This window comes from Lepidochelys kempii, chromosome 27 (genome assembly GCF_965140285.1).
Source record: "Lepidochelys kempii isolate rLepKem1 chromosome 27, rLepKem1.hap1, whole genome shotgun sequence".
Taxonomy (NCBI): domain Eukaryota; kingdom Metazoa; phylum Chordata; order Testudines; family Cheloniidae; genus Lepidochelys; species Lepidochelys kempii.
In genome coordinates this window covers 14,367,976-14,385,391 of record NC_136406.1, presented here as the reverse complement: position 1 = coordinate 14,385,391, position 17,416 = coordinate 14,367,976, and the positions used below count along the sequence as shown (strand labels likewise).

The 17,416-nt window shown below is 45.5% G+C and overlaps 1 protein-coding gene across 2 annotated transcripts in view; it reads left to right on the top strand.

Moving 5' to 3' along the window:
* LOC140903958 (phosphatidylinositol 5-phosphate 4-kinase type-2 beta) overlaps positions 1 to 17,416 on the top strand; it is a 49,523-nt gene that overhangs the window by 961 nt on the left and 31,146 nt on the right. The window contains exons 2-6 of one of the 2 annotated variants that reach the window (XM_073326010.2): positions 509 to 681; positions 1,414 to 1,650; positions 3,195 to 3,264; positions 4,177 to 4,304; positions 4,948 to 5,011. In XM_073326010.2, coding sequence (XP_073182111.2) covers positions 509 to 681; positions 1,414 to 1,650; positions 3,195 to 3,264; positions 4,177 to 4,304; positions 4,948 to 5,011 — 672 coding nt within the window. Of the gene's footprint in view, positions 1 to 508; positions 682 to 1,413; positions 1,651 to 3,194; positions 3,265 to 4,176; positions 4,305 to 4,947; positions 5,012 to 15,606; positions 15,784 to 17,416 lie in introns of those variants that run through there. The other variant, XM_073326011.2, reaches the window with a different exon arrangement.

The following is a 17,416-nucleotide window of genomic DNA, read 5'->3' as shown; positions in this document are numbered from 1 at the left end:
GTAGTTTTACAAAACCCCAAAAGTAGAAAGCAAAGTTAAGGCCACACTTTGATGTTTAAAACGTTGAGATTTTTTTTTCAGCTGATTTAAAAGCTGTGGCTTGGTTGCTGCTCAGGCACTCCAAGCGCTGGTTTAGGTGAAAATGAAACTGATTTGTCTGTTTTTATTGGCCAATCTGATTGAAATGCCCCCCGCCCCCAAGGTAAAGACCTACACCTGCTTTTCTTGCATGATTACAGCTCCCACTGAAGGCTGGGGGACTTGAATGTGTGTGTGGAATACAGGAGCAGTCCCTAAATTTGCTCACTAATCTGCCTTTAATACTAATAATCGAAAGCATTCAGAAAGTAGATGAGGAAATATTTGTTAAAATATGACTTCTGTGCCCCTTTGATTCATTCCCCTGGCGCCCCTTGTGAGAAGCTTGTGTTCCTATTTCGCGGAGAGGTTTTGTGGGTCTGGGATATTAGCATTCTAAACTGCTTGTACTGGTTCCTCTTCTCTGTAGAATCTGAAGAAGAGCTGGCATCCCCAGACTCTGCGCAATGTGGAGAAGGTGTGGAAGGCAGAGCAGAAACATGAAGCTGAGCGGAAGAAGATTGAGGAGCTGCAGCGGGAGCTGCGGGAGGAGCGAGCCCGGGAGGAAATGCAGCGCTATGCGGAGGATGTGGGAGCAGTCAAGTAAGAGTTAGGCAGAGTCTTATGCTAGACTGTGTGTGTGTGTGTGGTTTTGTCCCTTGAAAATCCTGTGTGCATCATTTGTACTTGAAGTAGTTGATGTCACCAGGAGGAATTTCTGAATGGGGACATTCTAGTAACACATTTCTCTTAGGACTTGAGTCGCAGCTACCAAATAATTAACTCTCCTGGCTGTCACATTATAAACTGTGGGTGCCATAAAAAAATGAAGATGGCTTGTTATAATGGGCCAACAATTACTTCTGGTATTGATTAGAACAGAGCTGTCCATGTATCTTAGAGCTGTGACATATAATTCCACACTGGGAGAAATTTCCGAGCGATGAGATCAGTTACTCTGTGGAATTGCCTGTGGTTGTCATTTAAGAAGGGACAAAGACTGGAGTGTAGAGAATAAGCCTGCTGTGACAGAGAGATGGAAAAGACTAAGTCCTAATATGTCCCTTCCATCTAAGTTCTAAGGCCCTAATCCTGTAAAAAATATACATGGGGATTTAACTTTCCACCCTGTGCATGGTCCTATTGACATTAATGGGATTATTCGCCACGTGTAAAGTTCAGCCCCTGCGTAGGTTTTTGCAGGAGCAGTGCCCAAGAGAGGGGTTTAAGGTTGGCTTACTCTAAAGCATTTCGGCTCGTCTTTGCAGAGAAAAGTGAAACTTTAGAGCTGCTTGGAAGGAAGACAAAGTAACATGGAGTTTTTGCTTGAAATAGGAAAAAAGAAGAGAAGTTGGACTGGATGTACCAGGGTCCCGGGGGTATGGTGAACAGAGAAGAGTATCTGATGGGCCGCCCTGTGGACAAATACGTCTTTGAGAAGATGGAAGACAAAGAGGCAGGTTGTTCCACTGAAACAGGACTTCTCCCAGGCTCCATTTTTGCCCCCACAGGTGCCAATTCTGTCCTAGACATGGCAAGCAAAATCCGGGAGGATCCACTTTTCATGATAAGGTACTAAATGTGATATTGACCGGGACAATTAACCTAGGCAGGTAGGGAGTTGTGATCATTGCTTGACGATTGGCCAAGAACGGCACATAGCTCGTCTGTTTGTCACCCCATACGTCCCCTGTCCACTTGTTTCCTGTATCCACCTGTTGTGTCTTGTCTTTCAGATTCAAAGCTATTTGGGGCAGAGACTGTCATTTACTATAAATTTGTACAGTACAATAGGGACCTGGTTGAGACTGCAAAGCACATCTGTAATACTAATGTTTGATTTGATTGGCTTGCAATGGTTTAGATTTTTCTGCTGACTCTCAGAGATGTTGCATGCTGTGCTTGGAGTCTTTTTTTTTCTGTTCTTGCTGTGTTCTGTTAAGCAAGAGGATTTGAGCAAGGTACAATTTGACTTAAGGTTTTTCCAAAAACTGAAGATTGTCTAGAGATCTTTTTAGTTCTTTATTTCCTAAATGTTACACTATTAATAATCTAGCTCTGAACATACATTTGTGGTGGGGTGTGTGTGTGTGTGTGTCCCCTTTCCAAGCTTCTCTTGTGTGGTTTTTTTTAATTTCAAACTTGTGAATACTAAGCACTCATTTGCTTTCCAGGATAAGGGCTAGATCACTTAAGCATGTGAGTAACTTTGCATGTCTGAATGGTCCCATTGAGGTCTGTGAGACCACCCACATCCAGACAGTTACTCGTGGCCTGAGGTGTTTGCAGGATGGGGGCCCAAGATGCATCCTGCTGCCCATGCTGTAGCTCAATCTGTGTGGGATTTTAAGCAGTTGATGCCCTCCAGTAAGAAGGTGTAAATTCTAAATGCATCAGTAGGAAACAGAGGCTGCATTTTCTACAAGGCTGTAATTTTGCATCTAGCTCTGGTATAAATGATTGTATCAGAGTTGCATAGAATTAAATCCTGCAGCTGGATTTTGAAAGAGACTGGATAATTTTGTGACCAACAATCATAGTTATGCGTGCAAAGGAGTGCTGTGTCTCATGCTGCAGATTGTAAACCGATTGCTCTGTGACTCTAGAAAGAATTTTACTTCCCCTGGGCAAGGCTTTGCAATTGTCTGGTTGTATTACATATATATTGCTCTTGGCTGAGATATCAGACATTCACCAGTGCCTCAGCCAGGATGGATGGCATTGGGACAAGTCAGTTCCTAAGACAGGACTTGATGGAACCGTGGAGTCAATCTACACAGGGATATAAAACAGTTTCTTGATTGACCTTGCTATTCAGCATTTCAAGTTGGGGGAAAAAAAAACAAAAAAAAAACCAAAGGCCCCGATCCTACAGTTGGATCTGTATGGTCACACTTACAAAGTCTGCTTAAGCCCCAGTCCAGCCACTACACACGTGCTTAACTTTGCTGCCTTGAATAGCCCCATTGATTTCGATGAGACAACTCCTGGTACTAAAGTTAAGTACGTGCATAAACGATTACAGAATCAGGCCTTGATTTGTGCTTTGAATTAATATTTCATCTTTGATGTTATTAATGTTGTTCGAAAACCCCAGTGTCACTTATTTTCGTTAGGAAAAGAGAGGAAGAGAAAAAAAGAGAAGTTTTGAATAATCCTGTAAAAATGAAGAAAATCAAAGAACTGGTATGTATTCTTTAACAGAAATCAGAAGCAGAATTTGCATTGAATTGAGTGAGAGCAGAATTGGGGTCCAGAAGAAACACACTTTAGAGTAGTGGCTCTCAATCTTTCCAGACTACTGTACCCCTTTAAGGTGTCTGATTTGTCTTGTGTACCCCCAAGTTTCACCTCACTTAAAAACTACTTGCTTACAAAATCAGATATAAAAATACAAGTGTCAGAGCCACACTATTACTGAAAAATTGCTGCCTCTCTCATTTTTACCATATAATTATAAAATAAATCAATCGGAATATAAATATTGTACTTTACATTTCACTGTATAGTCTATAGAGCAGTATAAACAAGTCACTGTATGAAATTTTAGTTTATACTGACTTCGCTAGTACTTTTTATGTAGCCTGTTGTAAAACTAGGAAAATATCTAACTGAGTTGATGTACCCCCAGAAGACCTCTGCGTACCCCCTGGGGGTAAACATTCCCCTGGTTGAGAACCACTGCTTTAGAGAGAGGAATTTTTCTATTCCCTGCCTACTTTTGGGTAAGAACAAAATAAGCTCTTTCATATAGAAAGTTTCTCAGCAATTGTTTAAAAAAAAAAAACCCAACAATCCCTGAGCCATGTTATCTTTCCCTTTTCACTTATTTGTTACATTATTGTAACAAATTATTTTAATTCTCAATTCTCTTGTCACAGATCAGCTATACTAAGTCACATAGACAGTGAGAAGGACTCAGGTGGGCTCTATAATAAGAGTCCCTTGTCCCTTCAGAAGAGATTTTGCAAAGTGTGTGTTGGCCTGAGATTCTTTCCATACAGAATCTAATCTTTGTGCAGCCTCCCATGACGGTGGCTGTCTAACACGCGTGTGAGCAGCAATGATCAGTACCGAATTTGGTTTTTGGCATTATAGTTGCAGAGCAGCTTGGAAAGAAAGGAAAAGAAGAAGAAGAAGGAGAAGAAAAAGAAGCACAAGAAACGCAGACATCAAAGTTCTAGTAGCGAAAGCATCAGCAGCGATGATGAGCAGAGCCGAGCGAGGTACATTTGGGGGCCTTAGCCTGGCCCTGCCCAATTTTGCCACCGCCTACATCTCTGCTCTCACTTCCTATACTTTTCCAGTCCTCTTGTTTTATTACTCCATTCAAGCTCTCTTGTTCCCTGCTTCAGGGCTCTCATGTGGCCCCTATACTTGGAATGATTTCCTTCTCATCTGTCAGCCCCCCCCCCTTCAAATTCCTTTTTAAACCTGATTTGTATGAATCCGATATTTTTCATCAGTCTCTGCACAACTGACCCTCCCATCCCTGGCCTGTTGTCTCATTTCCTGTGCTTTTCATTTACCTTCTCTTTCCCTGTCCCAAAAAGCTTATAATTTAAGAATGTCCTATTCTGCTTTTGTAAACCACTCGGATCATGTTGTGGTGCTGTGTTATTTTTAGTTATAATATGGTGATTTGGTGGGATGATACATGAACAGCCAGTATCATGGAGGGGGACTACATTTTATTATTTTTTATATTTCCTGTAGGGGAAAAACAAATTGGGAATACACACTCCATGTCGAACTGTCATGTTCGACTTTTGAATAAACTCTGAAAGATTTCATGGGTGCAGTGGATAGAAAGAGAGATTGTATTAAGTTTTTCCACTCCAAAGACTGTACTTTAATTTTTCCCTTTAGATCCAAGAAGATGGATAGTTCTTGGGAACCTTTTCATCCCAAAGTCCCAGGGTATGGCTTACAGGTAGGCACATGTGCTTCTCACAATTTACTGTCTGTAGAGTGTGCCCATGTAGCTGTTGGGAAAGCGTGGCTCTAGAGATTACATAGTGGTTTTAGGCTCTGGAAGAGGACTGTGAGAAATGAGGTGGTTTTGTGGGTAAGCTCCCACTGGGACCAGAGATTCAAGTCCCATCAATGATTTTGTCCTTCCAACATAGGTGATGGAACTAGGAGTGCTGGGGGTACTGTCCCACCCCCTGACTTGAAGTGGTTTCTGTCATATATAGGGTTTGCAGTTTTGGTTCAATGGCTCTCAGCCCCCCCACTGTACAAGTTGTTCCAGCACCCTGCCTTCCCAGGTGGATAAGACCAGTTCCATTCAGTTTACTGTGCCAGGGTCATATGTTTGTCTGACTTTATACCATGCTATTTAAGCACCTGGGGTGATAGAGTGGCTCCATTGAAGACGAGGATAAAACTCCCATTGACTTCACTGGATCCAGGATTTCACCCCTTGTCCTCCAGAAAAGGCCTTAAAAACCAAGTTCTTGTGTGCCCTGTGTGGCTGCTAAAGATCTAGTGGGGTTTTTCATAAGAGCAAGGATTTGCCCTGGTTCTTTTTTTTTTTTTTTGGCCAAATTTTCTTGTCCCCTTGCTGTTCTGGTTAGCTGCTGCATGCCACACCAGAAGTGGCTGTATTTTTGGTGCTCTATGTGTGTAGCAGTAAGTGCTTTGGGATTCAAGGCCCTATAGAAATATATGTTTAATATGTCTAAAACCTCTGCAGTAGACTGTGGACAGAGAAGAAACAACAAGGAGTCCTTGTGGCACCTTAGAGACTAAAAAATTTATTTGGTCATAAGCTTTTGTGGACTAAAACCCACTTCATCATCAACTTCATGTACAGAGAGACCTTCTTGTGAATGGATGGAGTTGTAGATGATGCCTTTTGCCTCTGTCCCATACATGCATGCACTTTGCCTAGCCTAGTTCTTTCTGCCTCACCAGCACCATGCCGGGGCTCCCATGAGCCTTGTGCTTTTAATTGCTCTCTGTTGAAGGATGTTCTCTTCCTAATTCCAGAGTAGAGACCCTGACCACAATCACAGGCCTCGGCGCTCTCCAGCTGCTGGCCAGGAAAGAGCCACTCACAAACACCGAGACCGCGCTAGGTCAAGGAGCCAGTCTGGGTCTCCTAAGAGAGGCACTGGCAAGAAGAGTACAGGGGAGGAAGAGTCTGAGCACAGGAGGTCAAGATCTCCGCCTAGGCATGGTGAACAGTGAGTGTGAAATCTTCACTTGGAAACAGATTAAAATAAAGGGCAGGCATGGCTTCTCTCCCGGGGGGAATTCTCAGAAGTAAGTTGAATGCTCAGCAGCAAAATTCCTCCTATTACCTCATCAGCCTACTTGTAACTCTCTTTCCTAACGTTTCTGCAGCTTTAATTTCTCACGTGACTTTATCCCAATGACTTGAAATTAAAGCTGGTGGAATGACAGATGCCTGGCTTTGTATCATCTGTTCAAGGGGCTGCCTTTGTCGCTGTTGTAGAGATCTCCCAAACCACAAACAGGGCTTGGGAAGGATTTAATTAGATTTAGTAAATAAATTGTAATCCTTGAATTATCTCTTTATCTCAGAAATGAACAAGGGGAGACAGGGTAGGGTGAGATTCACCCTGAATTAAAGTTTACAGAGAAAAGTTGTTTAAATTTAATCATTCTTATGGTGGAAAGTTTTTCCAAATATTCTCACAACACTGACACTCCCTTCTACTTCTAAACACCTATTAACCCCTTCCCCACAAAAAGGAAGCTTAATAAAATCTTAATCAAAATCCTGAATCCAAGCAGAGTTGTGACCCCATAAAGGGAGAACTGCCAGAGACTCCATGAAATCCACTAAGGACTTTGCTCTTGCTATCAGTGTTACATGGAAGGGTCTCAGATACGAAGATGATGGGTGACCGTAGAAAACCCTAAAATAGATTGTTAAAGGGACATTGACAATTTAGAATCTCGTCTGTTTTTTACAAAATAGTTTCAGCCCCCAGTCTCCTTGCCACTCTCACTTTTTTTGTATTCTTTTAAAAAGTTTTTTTTCCCCCTCCTGTTGCTGTGAATAAAAATGACCCATACAAACAAGCAAAAGGGGAGAGCAACTATTTGGGGAACCAGTGAAAGCAAGTTTACTCAAAGTGCAGCCAAATGCACAAAATAAGCAACCGGAGGAACTTTTTTCCCCTCTTGAATCTCTTTCCGTTATAGTCATTTTAGGGGCTCTTTGTTTTAAAAATAATAAAATAAAATTCAGGCAGTGTGTGATTTTTTTTTTTTGAAGTGGATAGTGTCCTTTTAAAATATGTTTTGAGGGTTAATATGATGTCAGTGGCTTTAACAAAGTATTTGGTATGGCGAGATGCTCTGAAAAATGATATATGAAGCAATTATTGTTATGAATCTTTACTTCCACAGTCATGAAGTGTTGATAAACCTTGGATACTAGTTATTCCCTGACGGTGCAAAAACTTACGTTGGGTAAAAATAAAACTATAAGAAAAAAACCATGAAAATAAAGTAAGTCTAAAAATTAATTTTTAAAATGAACATCCATTCTGCTGAAGGTGACAGATAATGTACCTGGAACTATAGGAGAGCTCTTATTTCAAAACGCCAGCGATAGTCCTTGTGGTCTGTTAGATATCTGGTTGCTACAGAAAAGGACTAGAGGTATGTGGATATTATGTAAAAATCAAAGGAGTACTTGTGGCACCTTATAGACTAACCAATTTATTTGAGCATAAGCTTTCGTGAGCTACAGCTCACTTCATCGGATGCATACTGTGGAAAGTACAGAAGATCTTTTTATACACACAAACCATGAAAAAATGGGTGTTTACCACTACAAAAGGTTCTCTCTCCCCCCACCCCACTCTCCTGCTGGTAATAGCTTAACTAAAGTGATCACTCTCCTTACAATGTGTATGATAATCAAGTTGGGCCATTTCCAGCACAAATCCAGGGTTTAACAAGAATGTCGGGGTGGGGGGGTAGGAAAAAACAAGGGGAAATAGGTTACCTTGCATAATGACTTAGCCACTCCCAGTCTCTATTCAAGCCCCATCATCTTAGGCATTGGCACCCTGACAGCAGGATTGTCTGGCTATGTTGACTCCCTCCTCAGGCCCTACGCTACCAGCACTCCCAGCTACCTTCGAGACACCACTGACTTCCTGAGGAAACTACAATCCATCGGTGATCTTCCTGATAACACCATCCTGGCCACTATGGATGTAGAAGCCCTCTACACCAACATTCCACAGAAAGATGGACTACAAGCCGTCAAGAACACTATCCCCGATAATGTCACGGCTAATCTGGTGGCTGAACTTTGTGACTTTGTCCTTACCCATAACTATTTTACATTTGGGGACAATGTATACCTTGAAATCAGCAGCACTGCTATGGGTACCCGCATGGCCCCACAGTATGCCAACATTTTTATGGCTGACTTAGAACAACGCTTCCTCAGCTCTCATCCCCTAACACCCCTACTCTACTTGCGTTATATTGATGACATCATCTGGACCCATGGAAAAGAAGCTCTTGAGGAATTCCACCATGGATTTCAACAATTTCCATCCCACCATCAACCTCAGCCTGGTCCAATCCACACAAGAGATCCACTTCCTGGACACTACAGTGCTAATGAACTATGGTCACATAAACACCACCCTATACCAGAAACCTACTGACCGCTATTCCTACCTACATGTCTCCAGCTTTCACCCTGACCACACCACACAATCCATTGTCTACAGCCAAGCTCTGCGATACAACCGCATTTGCTCCAACCCCTCAGACAGAGACAAACACCTACAAGATCTCTATCAAGCATTCTTACAACTACAATACCCACCTGCGGAAGTGAAGAAACAGATTGATAGAGCCAGAAGAGTTCCCAGAAGTCACCTACTACAGGACAGGCCTAACAAAGAAAATAACAGAATACCACTAGCCATCACCTTCAGCCCCCAACTAAAACCCCTCCAACGCATTATTAAGGATCTACAACCTATCCTGAAGGATGACCCAACACTCTCACAAATCTTGGGAGACAGGCCAGTCCTTGCCTACAGACAGTCCCCCAACCTGAAGCAATACTCACCAGCAACCACATACCACACAACAGAACCACTAACCCAGGAACCTATCCTTGCAACAAAGCCCGTTGCCAACTGTGCCCACATATCTATTCAGGGGACACCATCATAGGGCCTAATAACATCAGCCACACTATCAGAGGCTCGTTCACCTGCACATCCACCAATGTGATATATGCCATCATGTGCCAGCAATGCCCCTCTGCCATGTACATTGGTCAAACTGGACAGTCTCTACGTAAAAGAATAAATGGACACAAATCAGATGTCAAGAATTATAACATTCATAAACCAGTTGGAGAACACTTCAATCTCTCTGGTCACGCAATTACAGACATGAAAGTTGAGATATTACAACAGAAAAACTTCAAAACCAGACTCCAGCGAGAGATTGTTGAATTGGAATTCATTTGCAAATTGGATACAATTAACTTAGGCTTGAATAGAAACTGGGAGTGGCTAAGTCATTATGCAAGATAACCTATTTCCCCTTGTTTTTTACTACCCCCCGCCCCCAAGATGTTCTTGTTAAACCCTGGATTTGTGCTGAAAATGGCCCAACTTGATTATCATACACATTGTAAGGAGAGTGATCACTTTAGATAAGCTATTACCAGCAGGAGAGTGGGGTGGGGGGAGAGAAAACCTTTTGTAGTGGTAAAAACCCATTTTTTCCATGGTTTGTGTGTATAAAAAGATCTTCTGTACTTTGCACAGTATGCATCCGATGAAGTGAGCTGTAGCTCATGAAAGCTTATGCTCAAATAAATGGGTTAGTCTCTAAGGTGCCACAAGTCCTCCTTTTCTTTTTGCGAACGCAGACTAACATGGCTGTTACTCTGAAACTTGATATTATGTGCATGTGTTGTTAAAAATTCTTTCCTGGGTTACAGGTACAGCACCAGGGTGGACAGGAAAGAAAAAGAAAGGGCTAGGAGCCCTTCCCCTAAAAAAGGATACCGACGACAGCATGCTTCAGGGTATACTAGGTAGGCAAAGTGTTGCACATCTGGCACCTTCATAAGGAAGCTGCCCATGCTGATCCTAAAATAATAGGCCGTGAGTAATGCAAAAACATAATTATATTAACTAGAATGGACTGGACAACAGCAGGTCAGGTGAACAGTCCAAACCGTGTTTGGTATTTACGAGTGTGTTGTATTTTACCATCTCGTACTGCTTCCCACTGTGATGCATGTTCTCTTCCTGGCTACCAGTTGTTCAGCTGCCATGTACCAGCCTGCGGGGGCGAATGTGAAGTTGTCGTTTTATCCCACAGACTGGTAGCTAGAAGCCTTCTATATCAAGGCCATCAGGCTAACGTGATGCCCTTGTTGGTGTCCTCTTACCAATCAGTTTAAAAAACAAAAAAAAGTCTTGGATTCATTGGGCCATGGAGGGAAGGAAAATAGTAAAGATCAAAAGACATTCCACTTAAGTATGTGCTTAAGCACCTTGCTGAATCAAGGCCCAAAAGAAAGCTGTGTCAACTGTCAAGAACTTGAGGCTCAAACAGCTGTTATGGAAAACATCCAGGAGATGGGTGGCGATGTTGTCCATTTCTGTCTTATAAGGAATGAGGGGCCTTCTTAAGTATGTTCATACTTCAGAGCCTCAGCAAACAAGGAAGATCTCCTATGGGATTGCTGTGTTCAATAATGTAGTGGATTGTGTCCCTTGCTATGAATAACTTCTGCATTAGATGGAGATGGGAGAAGCAAGCGATCATAATGAACAGCGCTATTTCTGCCTCTCAACAGAAAGATCTCCGCCGAGGAGCTAGAGCGTAAGCGTCAGGAAATGTTGGAAAACGCCAAGTGGCGGGAAGAGGAGAGAGCAAACAATGTCAGGAAACACCGAAAGGAGGAGGAACGGGAACAAGAACTGGAGAAACTCCGCTCCCGAGATGGGAAATTCCTACAGTGAGTGTCTCACCAGCCCACCCCTCTAGATGAGTTAAACGCAGGGAATAGTCCCCCAAGGGAATGGGTGAGACATTTAAAACTAGACTCGACAAAAACACTGTAGAGAATAATCCTGCACTGGCTGCAGGATGGGATGAGGTAGAACCTGATGGAGCTTCTCCATCTCTGCTCTCTGATTCCATGTTGTACGGTAGAACTAAGGAAGTTTAAATGTTTTTTTTAACCTAATTCTCTAAAAAAAAAAAAAAAAAAGTGAGCAAGACTTCAGTGGCTGCCTAGTCATTCAGTGCAAGTTATTTGTGGAGCACTATAGAACCGCATGTGTTTTACAAGCGGATAAAGAATAATTCCTTGTTCTCAGAACGTGCAATATCAAGGCCTGATCCCACAAATTCCCTGTACACAGACTTCCTGTGGGAGTCTATGTGCAGAGGGCTTGTGTGATTGGGCCCTAACTAGAAATAACAGACCGTGCAGGGTAAGGGGTGTTATGAGAGAGAGGCATCTGTGAACACAAGGGGTGAGGTGTCATCATCTCCCCCCCCACTCTAGGCTCTTTATGCTGGGTAAGAGTTGGAGCATTGTAAAGTGGCTGGGGAAGGATTCTCTCAGTGTGGAATCTGAGGAAGACAGCTGTATAGGTGTTTTCTGAGGACCCGCTCACAGACCTGGGCATAGGGGGTGTGGCAGGAGTGGTATATGAGGCAGGGCTACAGTACACAGTGCTGTAGCCCAGGGAGCCCCCATGAACTGTCTGAATTATGCTGGAGGCTGTTGCAGCCCAGAACTGGGAAGGTGCAAAGTAGCTTAAAGTCACCACAGACAATCCTCCTGGGCAGAATCCAAAGGAGGAGGGTGGATTCCTCCCTCCTGCTCTCAGAGCAGACAAGTTGACAAATTTTGCGCGTTACTTGAGGGCGCGGGAGGAGCCTAGGATATTGTTTAATAATGTGGCTTGAGTCTTAAAGGTAGTTCGTCAGGGCTCACAATTATCCCTTCTTGTCTGGAGCTAACATCGCAATTTGCAGCATGAGCGGTAGCATTTGAGTTCCCAGAGGAGCACTGCCCTGGTTTGGGGACAGATTGCTTTTCCCTCTTGTATGCTTCTCAGAAAGCAGCCAAATCTCCCGTGACAGACACATTGGTAATTAACAGTTCTGTTTGGAAGGTTGAGGAGTAATTGGGAACCTCTTAAAAATCGATACAGAGCAACGCTGACCCTGCAGTTTCCACGGCATGCATCCGAGGAAGTGAGCTGTAGCTCACGAAAGCTCATGCTCAGATAAATTGGTTCGTCTCTAAGGTGCCACACGTCCTCCTGTTCGTCCTGCATATATGGTGCTTAGTCCGTGACAAGCTAAACTATAGTCATTCAAATGTTCCAGTGTAGACTGCATTAGGAAGCAGCAGTCTGTTTCCTGTTCTAGCTCATGCATGAGAGTCCAGGAACAATGAAGCTTTACTGGAAAGAGTAAAATTTAGAAGGATGATCCGACTTACTTTCTCATTCAATTCTTCTGCAGCCACATAAAACTGGAGAGTGCGTCCACTTCCTCTGTAGAAGATCGGGTCAAACGCAACATCCACTCCATCCAGAGAACGCCAGCTGCCCTGGAAAAACACTTTATGCAGAGATGAAACTTGCTGTCCTCCTGCTGATATGCTGGCTCACTAGGGCTTTTTCAGAACAGTTCACAGGACACTTCTTCTCAGAGGGTAGCTGCCCCATGCACAGAGGGATCCTCCAACAACCTACACAGACTTCTGCAATGATACTTACTCTGTGAAAGGGAGCTGGCCTTCTCTATATCAGCACAGAGTTCCTTGGCCTTCTAGCTTTGTGAATACATTTGTACCCAGAGTATTAAATTGCACCAAGCTGTTTGCTGGAGACACCTTCCACCCTTATATTCTATTTTTAACATTTTGCCAGATCCTGCTTCCTGTTGTCTACCTAAACCAGCATCCATTTTTAATACTGTTATCAGACACAAATTTCTGGTAACTAATTACTAGACTAATTGGGCAAGTTGACCTCTTTCGATGCCTGAGAAAGCATCTATTTTATCAATAGTGTAGAATTGGCCTTGGGAACAAATTCACCTGTGGAGTTACTCTGCTAACTTCTGTGAAGTGACACCAGAGACAGACTTAGCTTGATTAGTATTCAGTATCACCAGTTTGGGAATAGGCAAGGAGGGTGTATGGAGTTAGTTTCAGCCAAACTAATCTGTGAAATATCTGTAGAAATGTGCCGAATTGCTCACAGGTTTGAATGACGTGTCAGCAAGGCGGAGACTTGAGTGAAAGGAAAAATAAACTGAAGCAAAACTCAAACAAGATGCAGGTAATAGAATAAAATATTTCTCTGGGATTTTGTACATATATGCAGAGTAATGGGCATAGGTACAGGTGTGTATATCTGACTAGGCTTTTTCTTGTTCCTAACCCTCTTTTCTGGAAATGAGTCAGATTCTAATTGCAGAGAGCATTGTCAATTCATGAGTTGGGGCCAATTAGCAATTAGTGCAGTAGGTTACAGCAGCCATGGAAAACCATCATAAAAATGTCCCTTCCCCCATTATGTTGAAAATGAGTATTTTACATCCACAAATAAAACTGTTGTTCTGATAAGCAGGCAAAAACCTTTGCAATGCTGAGTGACACAATTGTGTGTTCATGGGTGGAAGGGGCATTATTTGGAGGCTGAGGGTAGCAATGTGAGACATTTAATTAGGGTTTTTCTACATTTTATGAGAGGTTGGGGGGAGGGATAGCTCAGTAGTTGGACCATTGGCCTGCTAAACCCAGGGTTGTGAGTTCAATCCTTGAGGGGGCCATTTTAGGGATCTGGGGCAAAAATTGGGGCTTAGTCCTGCTTCAAGCAGGGGGTTGGACTAGATGACCTCCTGAGGTCCCTTCCAACCCTAACCTTCTATGATTCTGTGAGGTCAGGCAAATATACTTTGTATCTGAGAGAGCAAATTTTCATGACAGTTTTGCAAAGCTGATTTAAATACTCTCTTTGAATTGACCACGCTCTATAAAATGTTTTCCTTTGGCAGATGATTATTGCTCTGTAGTCACTTACTGCTGGGTTATTCTAAAATTAGTGCAAATGGGAGTCAGAAATGAACCCATTTACTTTAAGCAACTTTTAAAATTATACCTAAAAGACACAGTATTTCTCACTCCTGCCCTCGTACATTGCCCCTGCAAATCTTTCATCCTTGTTGTGTTACAGCAATGGGTTCTATTAAATGTTGTGTGGCCTCTTTTACAGCTGTGTGTTTGGCTCATAACCACTTTTGTCACAGAAACAATAGGAGGCACTAGTAGAAAAAGCTGTAATTCGGGAGAAAGAATTAGAATTGCACAGAGTGATTGAAAAAGGCCATACCAACAAATTCTCGGTCTCCTCAAGCATTAATGAGATTTACACTAAATGACTAGCCAGTGACCTTAAATCCTTATCCTCAGGTAAGGAAATAAACCAACCAGCTGTCCTTATTAAATAGTCAGAGCTGGCTAACAAACTACAGATGTTTCCCTCCTTGTAGTTCCTATGACTGGGCTTACCCTCTGCCTCTCTGAAAAGCCACAGGTATTTTGCCCTTTGGCCCCTGTCTTTATACTGCACTTGGATTTGAAGAAAGCTTCCCCTGGGGGAACCTGACATGCTTCCCTCTCTGCAGGCTGGAGGGGGAGCAGAGTTGCAGCTCCTAGGTCTCCCGCTTCCAACGCGGGGATCTTGGAGGGGGAAGCTAGGGGGACCCCTGGCGGGGCACGTGGAAGATGAGGCGGGAGGAAGCTGCCAAGCGCCACCCCCCATGTGCAGCTGTGCCCCTTTCGCTCGCCCTTTAAGAGTGTGTGTGACATAAGATAGCAGGCCATTCATAATTCCAGGCGCCTCGCTGCTTATTGGCTACAGTCGGGCAGGGCGGGGCCTGACGCAATACGTCACTCAAATTGGGCGAGACCATCATGGGCGAGAGGAGGAGGGAGATATTTTTTCCACGCCCCTTCTCTACCTCGCCCGTTCTCGCGGTTCCCCTGTCAGCCCAGCATGTCTGACGTATCCTTAGGTCTTCCTAGGGGAACCCGTCCGGGCCTAACCCGGGACCAGGCAGTGGCTCTCCCTCCTTACACTCCTGCCCTCAGTACCCCTTGCCAGTGTGGGGAATGGTACATCCCACTCCCCTCCTCCTCAGACCTCCGCCATCTTGGCGCCTCCTTAGTGCAGGAGCCGGAGCGGGCTCGGCCGGCCGGAGCGGCTCCTCCTTCGCGGTGGAGCGAACCACTGCAGGGACGGGCAGGAGGGGCAGCCAGCGGGGCGGACGGCACCATTGTGGGGGGAGGAAGACGCGAACGGGCCGGAGCGAGCTGGCGGGGGCGGACGGCTCCATCGGGCGGAGGGTGTAGGGGTTCGGGCGGAACCACTGTTTGGGGGTGAGGGGGGGGCGTGTAACGGGCCGGGGCGGAACCATGCGGAGGCGCTGCTAGGGAAGGGGGAGGGGGGCGGATCCGCCATGGCCTCGAACTGCGCCGGGGGCTCGTCGGCGGGGGGCGCCGGGGCGGCGCTGGGGGCCGCGCTCAGCGCCAGCAAGACCAAGACCAAGAAGAAGCACTTCGTGTGTCAGAAGGTGAAGCTGTTCCGGGCCTCGGAGCCGCTGCTCAGCGTCCTCATGTGGGGGGCCAACCACACGGTGAGGCGAGCCCGGGATCGGGGCCCTCCCCCCCCCCCCCCACCGCGGGACCCCTGGGCCTCCGAGCCCGCGCTCGTTGGGGGGGAGCCGCACGGGAGGAGATCTCGGGATCGGGGCCCCCATCCATTCCCTTGGGGACCCCCCCCAGTGAGGAGACCACAGCCCCCCCCCCCCGGGCCCTCCCCACAGTTCCCTCACGGGGTGGGGGGCAACAATATGGTGAGGAGACCCTACTATGGCGGTCGGGGGGCTTTTCCCCATTCCTCTGAGGGTACTCCCCCTTCCCCAGGGCACCCTGATCCCCGGGCTCTCAGCGTCCCTCATGCTGGGGGACAACCCCATGGTGAAGGGACCCCAAGCACCTCTCTGCCTCCGGGACGTCTTCCATCCCCTGGGATCAGGCCCCCCACCCTGGACACTCCCACCCCTTGCCCCTCAGGTACCTGCACCCCAGGAACCCTCCGCCCCCCCCTTTCCTTGGGCACTTATGACTCGGGTCTCGGAGCCCGTCCCCAGTTGTTTCCCCATCCCCTCAGGGCTCTGATACCTCTCAGCCCAATGACAGGGCCCCCCCATCTCCTTGGAACCAGGAGGTCCTGCTTAGGGGGGTAGCAACATGGTGGAAAAACCCCAGAGGGCCCCCCTGCATCACCCTGGGATCCCCATCCTCTCTGTGAGAGCCCAGCTACACGGTGAGATCTTGGGAGACTCTGTCTCTCCGGCCCTCCCATTCCCGAAGATCCTCGTAACCCTCTACATCCCTGTGTGGGAATCTACTGTAGTGTGGTTAGCCAGGAAGGACTCTTGGCCCCTCCCCTCCCACACATATTGGAGATTCCCCTAATGCTAGGAAACCACAGAGCCAGCCTTAGCATCCTCATGGTAGGGTCAGATGCACAAGGAGGAGATGCCAGGATCTTGTTCCCATTCATTCTTGCCGTGGAAACCCTCACCCCAAACTTTGGAGCCCGCGCTGGATATTGACAATCTGGGGGCCATGTCCCAGGGCATTGGGGGCCATAGATTTCCCATGGAGGATGTAGTGACACCTACCTCAGGTGGAAGCTGGAGGGGTTGATATGAATATCTCTGAAGCACTCTGAGCTCCTTACCTGTCACAGTCTTCTTTGGATCCTGCTTCTGACAGCTTCATACCTTACTCAGTAAACTTCTTCCTTCAGCTTCTGTGATTGCACCCAAAATCTTGCACCATTCTCCTCATCTACCCGGATGGGATGGGATGGATTGGAAATGACTGCCTCATGGCTGTGGCAGGTAAACTGCCATGGCAGCAGTTAAAGATCTGAAATCCATCATCCTAGTATAATCTTGTGATCATGGAAATCCAGAAACCTTTCTCTCCTCCCGTCCTCACTTCAAATTTAATGTACTCCTTTTCAGGGCTGGGAAAACATTATTCCTTCTCATGGAGTGAAAGGGCCTAAGCCATCCATTCCTGCAGAACTTGATTTGCTGATTATTATTATTAATAAAGCTTTCTAGCCCATATGGTGGTGAATAAAACCTCGCAAATATGACCCGATGCATGTTGTCTTCCTGAGTCAAAAGATGCTCAGGAGTTTCTGCTGCTGCTCAGAACTTTGCCAAGAAGCAATCTAATGAAATTAACAAG